At 35.7% G+C, this 12,415-nt stretch overlaps 1 protein-coding gene across 2 annotated transcripts in view; it reads right to left on the minus strand.

The window, feature by feature from the left end:
- LOC145979518 (glycogen debranching enzyme) overlaps positions 1–12,415 on the minus strand; it is a 111,949-nt gene that overhangs the window by 77,599 nt on the left and 21,935 nt on the right. For both annotated transcript variants that reach the window (XM_083112461.1, XM_083112462.1), the window contains exons 4-6: positions 11,139–11,340; positions 9,101–9,238; positions 1,528–1,746 (exon numbers count right to left, since the gene is read on the minus strand). In XM_083112461.1, coding sequence (XP_082968587.1) covers positions 1,528–1,746; positions 9,101–9,238; positions 11,139–11,340 — 559 coding nt within the window. The remainder of the gene's footprint in view (positions 1–1,527; positions 1,747–9,100; positions 9,239–11,138; positions 11,341–12,415) is intronic.

The raw sequence follows: 12,415 nt of genomic DNA on the forward strand, positions 1-12,415 counted from the left end.
TGGCATTTCCTATGTATTCTGATATTTAATGTGGCCTGTACATAGAAAATCATTATTTATATCTTCATTGATAGGAAGCCATGTAAAAATTAGAAAACAATGTTAAAATACAAAAAATGACTTTTTTCAATGACAAACATTAATTTCTTAACTACGGTAATTACTACACAAGTCCAAATCATATTGCAAAACCAAATTCCATTACATTTCCAAGTACTTTCAAATACATTTTGTATTAACGTGCTAAAGCACACATCTTCAAATTTGTGTGTTAAACAAATGAATTACCATTGTTGAAAAAAAATGTCAAAAATAAAAATAAAAACATTTTTTTAATGTGAAATATTCCCTCCCTCCAAAAAAAGAGAAAGAAACTATTTGGGTGGAAAACGTGAAATCCTGGCAAGCAAAATACTTTAATTTCTCTGAGTATTTCCAGTTTCCAGGTAAACATATTTAGGGGTGGGGGGATTAGGGTTCAACCTCCTCACCCTGAAATTTCTGGCATGTTGGATTGATGGAGGTTCAGAAACCAAAATTTGTAACTCATTTTCAAAAATGTATTTGAAGCTTCGCAATAGTACAACAAGGAGACAATGCTAGGACGATCGAGCTAGAATTTACGGATATTTGGAATTCCCCCGCCCCCCTCCCAGGAACCGGCACCTTTTATTGCAAGATACAAAATAGTAGAACGTTTTTCTTATTTTTTATTGTTAATAACATAAATAAAGTTCATCTAGTTAGTATTAAAACAAAATAATAAAATTAAAATGCGTCAAGATCGAAAAATTGAGGTTACAGTACAAGCACTAGGTTAGTTTTACTTTTTTAATATTCTACCATTTAATCCAAAGAATAACTGGTTCCACAGTTTTCAAAATTCAAAAAAATAAGTTTTGTGTGACAGGACAAACAACAAACTTTATGAATAAAAAAATCCCTCTAACATTTAAAGCTTTTTCTTGAAGGTATCAAAAATTTAATGACAAAATATGATAACTATGGATTTCAGTACACACTGCATGAAACATTAAAAAAAATGCAGTTGTGCTGCACATTCACGCATCTGATGGATCGAGTAGAAAAGTTTTGTCAACGATATAATAATGATTGATTGATTTGGTGTTTAAGTCCACTTTATGCAGAGTATGGCTAATCGGGACTGGACATACAGTTTAAAATGGGATCCGAACCACTATGTGCCTCCACCGGTTATTGAACCCGAGACCCCTTGATTACAAGGCGACGATGCTACCACTGCGCCAGCAGGGAGGCCAATGATATAATAACAGCAATAATGATAATAAGTTTTAGAATAAATTGTTTTATTATAGTGAAATTTTAATTATTTTTATTACATGATGATTATTATTTCTATTATTCATTTCTGGCAATGCCCATGGGAACAATGATGAGTGGAACTTGAAATTTTTTCCTGTAATAACTTTTGATGCATAACCATTAGTTAACATTGAACATATTCCAACTACTTCACTATGTCTGAATTGGTGGTGCTGTACTTACATTCAAATGTTCCTCAGAATTTACTTCTTTAGGTATTCCGGAGAATGCCCACTTGCCTTCATTGACCTCGATGGTGAACTGCCAGAGCATGATGTCCAGCAAGTAAGCTGGTCGCAGGTGGGGAGTATTGACCAAATTGTAAGTGCATTCTGGGTGCTCTTTTAGCCATAGACTCTCATTGGCTGTGTGGTTTAGAACGATATCACAGATGCTCACGACCTAATGAGAAAATCGGAACAATGAACAAATGACATACTACAGGATGATTAAAAAGTACCTCTACCCTACCTTTGATAGTTAATAATATGGAAACCATAAAGCCAGTCTTGCATGGTACTTAACTCAGTCCTGAATTCAGGATAAAACTGCAGCTTCCTGACTTCAGGATCATGCGAGCTTTCTCACCCATAGGTCCTCCTCCTCTCATCTCTAAAAACCATCCTCAAGTCTAGTCAACTACCAATCAGAAGACAGCAAAAATGAAATGTTTGACTTTATTTTAGTAGTTCAGTCACACAAATATTTTGAACTGAACACATGTATATAATGCTGTCATATTTTAAACTGTGTTATGTATGTCAGTGTTTGATATAAATCCATGTTCCTATGATATATGATGATTGTTTTTAAATTAGTAAATTATAAATACTTTCGAGAGTAAATCTCATAAGTATTTTATGACCAAAGAGAGGTCAATGTAATGTGATAAGCTTAATGTGAACGATAAGTTGTAGGATAAGTTTCAAAACTGCATGGAGAAGGGATTCATTAGAAGATGCAATACCTATCATAATATGTAGGCTTACCATAAGTCCAGGATTAGCCCGGACAGTCCTGGTTTTTTAGTGCTGTCCGGGATTGCAAAATGTCGGGGGTTTTGAGAATCTGAACATGAAAATAGCTACAGGTATTGAATATTCACGACCAGAATTTAAGACAAACAATACATTTCTGAAAAAAGTCATGTCTAGTGAAAAGTACAACTGAGTCAATGAACAGATAATGCTACCTAGAACAGAGAGGTTTCCTAAACATCAGAAAATGTATTATTCAATTAATCATTTAAAAAATAATTGATTGATTTTAGAAAATAATACTAATATTTTATCTTGTAAAATTTATAGTTTAATGTTCCAATAAAATATTAAGGTTTTAAAGTAATTTCAATTTATTTTTTGTAAAAAAATGAAATTTAGCAGTAACGAGTTGATCACCAATATGTCCTGGGTTGGACCCAAAAATATATGGTAAGCCTAATAATATGGGTAATACAACTGTATACTAGTGTATTTGTCAATAGTATATAAACTTGAAATACAATTGTCATAAATGCACATTCATTTCTATGATCTACATATGCTGCATTTTAAACAGCTCCACTGTTATTCTGTATTCGAGAAAACATTTTCACTTTTCTTCAATAGTTATTAGCATCTAAACTTGTGAAATTATATATATACTTGCATTTCCACTTTTAGAGACTGTGAGAGTCTCCTCTTGCTGCCTACCAAAACCGAGTATGGGGCATTCCAGCATTACATGTCTGTCATTTTACACACAATATTTGACTTTAATATGATGACATAGGCTGAATGCATGAAAAGCTTTAACAAAAGTGTGTTATGTACGTGACACTTTAAAAATGTAACAAATTTTGACTTCATTTGGCTGTGAAGCATATCATCCACAGATGAGAGTAATTTTTGTTGGTGAATGTGCAAATTATAGACATTCACAAACATTTATACCTTAACGCAATTAAAAACAATAATAATTTTCATATTAATTCATTGTTAATTGCATGGAGTAGGACCACTTTTCGTGGAATGCTCTGAATGCAATAAAATCTACGGAAGATTAAAGCAGATGTTAAGGATTGAGGTAAATACCATATGAGACTGGATTTTTGCATCACAGAGCATTGTAGAGATATTTTCAAGTCTCTTTTTTAATTAGTAATGATTAGGGGCACATATTTTTGGTAAATACAATCTCTGACAATAAAGTTCGGTGAATGATCCTGAATATCGAAAGTAGGCGCATTCTTAATGAAACCTACCTTACTGTCCTTCGAAGTAGTCCCCTCCCATGGCTATGCATCGTTGAGAACGGCTGCACATGTCCTGGAAACTTTTAGAAAAGTCTTCTTTTGGGATAGTGTTCAAGACCCTCGTCACGTTCCGTTGGATGTCCGGAATATCCTCAAATCTCTGACCTTTCAAAGCGATTTTGAGGCGTGGGAAGAGAAAGAAATCTGGAGGATTCAGATCCAAATGTTTTGCAATGCATTGCTACAGAGGATGAGAGCTGGTGTGTGAGGTACGACCCTGAAACAAAATGCCAAAGCATGGAATAGCGTTCTCCTGCATCACCCCGTTGGAAGAAGGTCTAGGCGGAAAAATCACGCATCAAGACGATGCTTATCCTTTGACAGTGATGGCATGATCCACAAGGAATTCCTGCCGGAGGGTACAACAATTTTTCCGCCTTGGCCTTCTTCCGACGGGGTGATGAAGGAAAACGCCATTCCATGCTTTGGCATTTAGTTTCAGGGTCGTACCTCACACACCAGCTCTCATCCTCTGTAGCAATGCATTGCAAGACATTTGGATCTGAATCCTCCAAATTTCTTTCTCTTCCCACGCCTCAAAATCGCTTTGAAAGGTCAGAGATTTGAGGATATTCCGAACATCCAACGGAACGTGACGAGGGTCTTGAACACCATCCCGAAAGAAGACTTTTCTAAAAGTTTCCAGGACATGTGCAGCCGTTCTCAACGGTGCATAGCCATGGGAGGGGACTACTTCGAAGGACAGCAAGGTAGGTTTCATTAAGAATTCGTCTACTTTCGATATTCAGGATCATTCACTGAACTTTATTGTCAGAGGTTTTAAAACAGCAAAATTTTGGTACAAAAACAGTCAATTTCGGGCTAAAAAGCGATAAATAAAATCAAATCTCTGTGTTATAGCAGTGAAAAAGCAGTATATAAAATGACATTTTGGTTTTAAAATTGTTAATATAATCCTAAAATTAAACACCACCGTAACAATCGGATACACCGACAATGTAACAAACACGTGCAGCATGGATGGTGACTTGACTTCATAAACAAACAGGGGGTTCTGTTATGAAGCGTGATGTTTTTCAAACACTCCCCCGGTTAACCCGGAGACTCGGTTAATCACGAATCTACTGTACTTGTATCCAACTTATTATCAAACATGGTATACTTTTGCATAATAGGGACATGGGTCTATGAAGATCACGAATAGGACAACCCATAAAAGTGCCAATACAACATATGGACTCCAGCACTAGTCTGCCAAGTTCAACTATGGAACTGATAATCAGTTTTCATTTGGAGGTGGGAATTGTAGCTATGGTCTTAAGGGCATGAGGGATTGTTTCCATGAGGTTCTTCTCTCTGCAGCAGCTGGCAGAACTGTTAGCAACTTAGCTCCTTTAGAGCCAGATCTGGTTCTTTCCTGAGCTGGGGTGTCCACCCCCCCTCCCCCCATGATGCCATCACTTGCTCCAGCACACATAGACCAACTTTTGCCATGAGTATACATTTTGCATGTGATGGGATTTTGTTATATTGGCAATGCCCCCCCCCCCCCTCTTTCCTCCCCAGCTACTCTTTGATAGCGCCAACGCTGTGATGAAGATGACAATATTGTTATCTGGGAATCCTTTATTTTCGATTTCATACGACCATCAGTGGATTATTGAGATGGGTGATAAAAAAATCCCTTTTTTCCCATTTGCGGGGAAATGGAGGCTGATACAAACAAATGCACTAGTGCTCCTACATCAGGGTACCAAGGGGTATTATGGTCATCTAATGTGTTTGTGTTCGTCTTGTGTAGTAGTTCCTCCATTCATATTGGGGGTTAGGCGTAGAGCTGACAACTCTGCACTGTAAAAACACATGTCAAGAAACAACAATATAAGGCCATGGATGTTCCCAAGGTAAAATATTCCGGAGGTAAAATAGTCCCCCGTTCGGATCTCCGGGTGGGGACTACTTTGGGAGGTCTCTGGACTAAGGATAAGATCTACGTTAGGAAGAAGGATATTAAATTAGGCACCTGGAATGTTCTGAGCCTTTACCGGCCTGGGGCATTTCAGTGTACAGTTAATGAGATAGTTAAGTATAAATTAGATGTAGTAGCTGTCCAGGAAGTTAGGTGGCCAGGAGAAGGGAATTGTAAAACTAAAAATTATACTTTTTTCTATGGTGGTACTGAAAATCATAATTTTGGAACAGGCTTTTTCATAAATAATAGAATTATATCGGCTCTTAAAACAGTAGAATTTATTAATGATAGGATATCATATGCAGTTTTACAGGGTAGGTGGTGTAAAATTATTTTAATAAACATACATGCACCAACGGAAGATAAAGATGATAATACTAAAGATGATTTTTATGCAGAGTAAGAACAGGTCTTTGATAAATTTTCTCAGTATGATATGAAAATTCTGTTAGGTGACTGTAATGCGCAAATTGGCAAAGAAGAGACATTTAAACCCACGATTGGTAAAGAAAGTCTTCATGAATTAAGTAATGATAATGGTATAAGATTGATTACTTTTGCAACCTCAAAGAATTTAATTGTGAAAAGTACCACTTTTAAACATAAAGATATCCATAAATATACCTGGTCTTCTCCAGATGGTAAAACTCACAATCAGATAGATCATATTCTCATTGATAAGAGAAGGCATACTAGTATAATTGACGTCCGTACACATAGAGGTGCTGACTGTGCTAGTGACCATTATTTAGTAATTGCTAAATTAAGAGAAAGACTCTCAGTGATAAATCATAAGCAACAAAATCTAAAAGTTCTAAAATTTGATACAGGAAAGTTTACTGATGAAAGAATTAAGAAAGATTACCAAATTAAACTGTCAAATAGATTTGATGTTTTGCAGGATTTAAATGATGATGAAAATATAAATGAAACAGACGTAAATAAGAATTGGGAGCACATACGTAATGCAATAGAATCAGCAGCTAAAGAAAGTATAGGATACCATAAACCAAGAAAAAGTAAGCCATGGTTTGATAATGAATGTCATAATCTAATAGAAATAAGAAATCAGGCTAGACTTAGGTGGTTAAATAACTCTGATGATACAAATCTAAACAATTATAATAGAATAAAGCGAGAAGTTAACCGCACGTTTAGAAGTAAAAAAAGAGATTACTTGAAAAGCAAAATTAACGAAATTGAAACAAACAGCAAAAATAAAAATATCAGAGATTTATATAAAGGTGTAAATGAATTTAGAAAGGGGTGGCAACCTAAAGTAAACTTGATAAAAGATAAAGACGGTGATTTTCTAGCTGACCCAAGTGATATTCTAAATAGATGGAAGAACTACTTTAATGACCTTTTAAATGTCCACGTAGGAGATAAATCAGAAGTGAATGAAGTACACACAGCAGAACCTTTAGTTCCAGAACCCAACTTGACTGAAGTTAAAGATGCTATTAAAAGGCTAAAGAATAACAAAGCACCTGGCATTGATTTAATACCAGCTGAGTTAATTAAATATGGTGGAAATTCATTAATGTATCAAATTCATAAATTAATCTGTTTAATATGGAATAAAGAAGAAATCCCTCAACAGTGGAAAGAATCCATAATTGTTCCTGTGTTTAAAAAAGGTGATAAAATGAACTGCAATAATTACCGTGGAATTTCTCTACTCTCAACAACATATAAAATATTATCTAACATTCTTTTAACAAGACTAACCCCATATGCTAATGAAATTATAGGTGATTATCAATGTGGATTTAAACGTAACAGATCAACTACAGATCAAATTTTTCACATCAGACAGACACTTGAAAAAAAGTGGGAATATAATCAAAATGTCCATCAGCTATTCATTGATTTCAAAAAAGCATATGATTCAGTCAAAAGAGATAAACTATATAATATATTAGTTGAGTTTGGAATACCTAAGAAGCTTGTTAGTATGATAAAAGTATGCACCAGTGAAACAGAAAGTAAAATTCGTGTGGGTATTAATATGTCTGACAAATTTACAATTCATGATGGGTTAAAACAAGGAGATGCATTATCTCCATTGCTCTTTAATTTTGCCTTAGAATATGCTGTTAGGAAGGTAAAAGAAACTAAAGAAGGACTAAAATTAAATGGTGTGACTCAGTTGTTAGCATATGCAGATGATGTAGACTTACTGGGGGATGATGTGAATACAATTAAGAATAATGCTAAAATATTTTTCAAAACTGCTAAAGACATAGGTTTGGAAGTTAACAAAGAGAAAACTAAATATATGCTTACAGGCCGAAACCAAGTGTTAGGTAATAATCAAAATCTAATTATTGATAACAACTCGTTTGAACCAGTTTCCAAATTCAAATACTTAGGAGTAATATTAACAAATGAAAATTATATTAAAGAGGAAATAAAAAGTAGGCTTAATTCAGGAAATGCATGTTACTTCTCTCTTCATAAACTTTTGTCTTCTCGTTTAATATCTAAGAAACTGAAAGTTAAAATATACAAAACAGTAATTTTGCCTGTAGTATTATATGCATGTGAAACTTGGTCCCTTACATTGAAAGAGGAACATAAATTGAGAGTATTTGAAAATAAGATCCTTAGGAAAATATTTGGACCTAAAAGGGATGAGGAGACAGGTGAGTGGAGAAGGTTACATAATTTAGAACTACATAATTTGTATTCATGTCCAGATATTATTAGAATAATTAAATCAAGAAGACTTAGGTGGGCAGGCCATGTGGCACGAATGGGAGAGGAAAGAGGAGTTTACAGGATTCTTGTTGGGAAACCTGATGGTAAGAGACCTGTAGGAAGGCCAAGACGAAGATGGAGGGACAACGTTGAGATGGACCTAAGGGAAATCGGTAGGGATGGAAAAGAGTATATAGAACTTGCTCAAAATAGGGAAACATGGAAGGCCTGTGTTGCTGCAGCCATGAACCTTCGGGTTTAAGAAGGCTAGAGAGTTAGTTAGTTAGTAATCCTAAAATTGATTTAAAAACTGCACTTACTATGCAAAATAAACATAGTTTCTAAAATAACACATTTATGTCATTAGCAGAATATTAAGTTTATTTCAGTATAAAGAGATCCATTTTTGCTCCTCAAATATTTACAGCAGAATTAATCAATTTTCCATGAATTGCATAACTCGCAGGATAATTCCGACTTCTGAAAGTGTCAAGTCTGTAAATAAACTCAAAATTTCATGTTTAAGAGTCTATTTTGCATTTAGCAGTTTATTTCGCATTATTACGTGACAAAACAGGGTAAGAAAATGCACCTAACACCTTTCAAACATGAAAAATTAACATTACAATGTGTTATTTCACATTTAGTGTTTTCGTCAAAAACGAAATATGCATGCCTCTAGCAATGATATGTAGAGCTCCTAGAAATTCATGAACATATGTAAACATTCTTTTCAGTCCCTATTGTGTTAAAAGCACAGTTTGCTTCAGAAAAATATCGCCTACAATCCCGGCTCTCTTCTGTTAAAAATGTGAACTTATACTTGCCTTCCAATCAACCTTTATCTTCTCAATGAGCTTCGCAACATCATCCATCGTGATCTTCTCCTTATTGCCTTCGCTGAAGATAGGGTTCAACTTCAACTGGTCACTCAAGCTGTACGAAGAATTTGAAGCTCCAAGTTCCTGAAATACACAATATTGCACAGTATACTTAGAAACGGTATTAATATTCCCAAAAATATGTAAATTTGCATTTTGGGCAGAGTTTACAAAAATAAATATCCCACAAATATAATGGGACAAGAAAAATAGGGACAGAACACATTAACCTTTAGGAGCCCGACGGTCTCGATCGAGACACTCTGTCAAGATCGTAGTTTTTACGTCATACCTTCGCAATTTTTTGCTAGAATGTAGATTTTCTTATTTCATATTGTTGTTAACACATGTATTTAACAGAAATGATTGTTGTAAGTTTCTTCTTTTCATGAAAATGGCGGGGGAAAAGGAGACTTCTTTTTTGCATCTCTTTTCAAGGGAAACATTTTGCTGACAAAGGAAGGCCGGCTTTGTTGTTCTAAAGCAATGCGTTTCCATCACCCCTGGAAACTGCATTGGAAGGAAGTTTATATATATTGGTACCTGAAGTCAAAAGGAATGTTTTCCGTGTGGGAGCAAGTGGGGGTTGGGAGTTAGGGGAGGGGAAGAGGGGTTCTTGAAACTGTGTCATAAAAATGTAAGTTCGAGTTACGCTGAAGAAAAGCCTTTGTTCTTGAGCACAGTGTTTCACAAATGGCTACAAAGGTTACCCTGCATTGTCTAAAAATAGAATTTGAAAGTAGCTGCAAGAATTGGCACGCTTTTGTCACTCCGTTCTAGCTTTTCCTCCTGGAAGCTTGAGACAGTGACGCACAGGCCTTTCGTTTCAGGGGTACAACTCGCACTACATTGGTAACATATGTAAATGATCCAAATATTTTTCTGTTTCTTACATGCCAGCGATAATTTCTATGTGCATGTTGACCTTTTCATGTCCTTCTTTTCGGGGGGGGGGGGGGGGGGCTCATTTTAAAAAAGAAAGATTTTGGGGGGATTCCCCCTTCCCCCCTCCATATATACGCCGAATGTGCATGAATTTTATAACGTCTGAATCGGTGATTCATTCCGCATACAAAGGTATATCATTCATCTATCTAAGGCAATTAGCCTCTGAGCTACAGTCATTTCAAGGTGCCGCTGCATTTTTTTGAAGCTTGAATCAGTGGCATGCTGACCATTCCTTTTGGGGGTACAACTCGCGTTACATTGGTCATACGTAATGCAAATATTTTTGTGTTCCTTACATGTCAGCGATAATTTCCATGTGCATGTCAACACTGCCATGTACTTTTTTCTTGAGGGGAGGGGGAATCCCCATTTTTTCGGAACTTTTGGAATTTGAGTGTTCTCCCCCCACCACATATATGCCGAATTTGCATAAATTTTATATAGTATAAATCTCTCATTCATTCCGCGTACAACGGTATATCACTCATCTGTCTAAGGCAATTAGCCTCCGATCTACACTCACTTAATTGAAACTCTGCATTTTGCTCAAAGTCGGCTCGGGCATCAAGGGGGTTACATGTGAAAATGGCATTGGGCTCCAAAAGGTTAATCTGTATTCTGCCAGGATGAGTCAATATAAGGAAATATAATTTATCAATACAGATACAATCTCTCAATAAATAACATGTAATATTATTATTTAAATTAGTGCAAATTTATATAAGCATTCTTTTCTCCTTATTTTAAAGTAATATGCAGTTCCCTTTGATATTTCCCAGAATGGACAATATACAGGGTGTCTCATAAGTAAAATCGCAAACTGACACAGGTGAAAGTACACTATAATAGAAGAAAAAAGTCTCAATAAGCATGGGTCTGCAAATGAGCCGTTTGAGATAATAGCGAATGTGTGATTACAAGCCGCCACTGCCTTCATTGTTTGTAGACATGCATGGTGTATGCTGCTGCAACAACCATTGGGTTTAGGAATGTCAGACTTAATTTATTGACCTGTGACACTGAAATGGTGACTTACCTGAACTGGTGTGAAATGAACAACATTGTAGCCACTCTCTTTAGTAACTCTTAGCTTAGCTTCCCATGTTTGAAATGGGCCTAAACTTTTTGCCAAGACAGTTTGACACTGAACGCAATCCAACGGGAGAACTTCGTCTGTTCCATATGCCAAAACGGGATCGACGAGAAAATAGCCGGATCCTTGATAACCAACATTCTCACTGTAAAATTGATAATAGAACATTTATGCACTATATTAACTTAATATTTTATAAAGTAGTGTCTAGTAATATGTTGTGTACCAGGAGTCGGTGGAGCAAAGCAAAGTTCTCTCAAGTCACTAAACTGTGCAGAGCACTTGTTTTCATTTGCTTGCTGCATGGAATCCTGGGACAGAGAAAGCATAACTCTCCATATAAATTCAGTAATGGTTTCCAAGAAGGGGCAAGTAAGCCATTTTTTTCCATAAAAAATCATATATAAAAAAATAAACTACCTCCGATAGTCAAATGTTCAAGAATGATTAAGTACGCTTGATTACAATTTTCATACATTTAGTACACTACAGGGTTGTGTTCTACTGTAAGCAAAACCTAAGAAATCTGACTTATGGATTCTCTTTTCTTGTACAGTTTTCAAATCTCGCACACTTTATACTTTTCTCATATTAATGAACCCGTGTAAAATTTGAGAATTAGAACATAGTTTTTACAATACTTGTTTTTTGGCATGCTGGAAACCACATTGCAATATAAATAGTTATTTAATAAAAACAATCTGTTCAATGTCAACAATAGAATTGTTAAACAATGCTAACATTACTCAAACAATAGGTCTTTTCTACCCTATATGCTGGCAAGGGAAGTGGGGAACGGGGAATACGTCGCAGACCAACCAGACAACAGTGGTGGCTCCGAGAGTTACAAGGTAGAGGATGTTAAGTTTCTTATCGCGCTGGATCGGTCGCTTCCCCGCTCCTCCCTCTTCCCTTGCTAGCATGTATGGTGCCCACCATAAGAGTAGAAAAGACCTTTAGGAATAAAGGTCTGATGAAGGGAACGTGTGTTCTCATGAAATGTTACATAAAAAATTGTGTTCATGTGCTTGTAAGAACCGTAAACTACAAGGAAAATAATAATAATACAGAATTTGTTCCAAATGTTATGAGCAAAGACATCAGCTTCAGTAATCTTTTATTTCATCATTTCACCGAGATCTAAGAGTAATTTTATTTACTACAGAGTGAAGTTCAGCTTTTAGGTTGACCACTTTTCTCTGTCACTCCTGGTAGCAAAT

Source organism: Lepisma saccharinum, chromosome 26 (assembly GCF_977018435.1).
Source record: "Lepisma saccharinum chromosome 26, izLepSacc3.1, whole genome shotgun sequence".
NCBI classification, from domain to species: Eukaryota; Metazoa; Arthropoda; class Insecta; order Zygentoma; family Lepismatidae; genus Lepisma; species Lepisma saccharinum.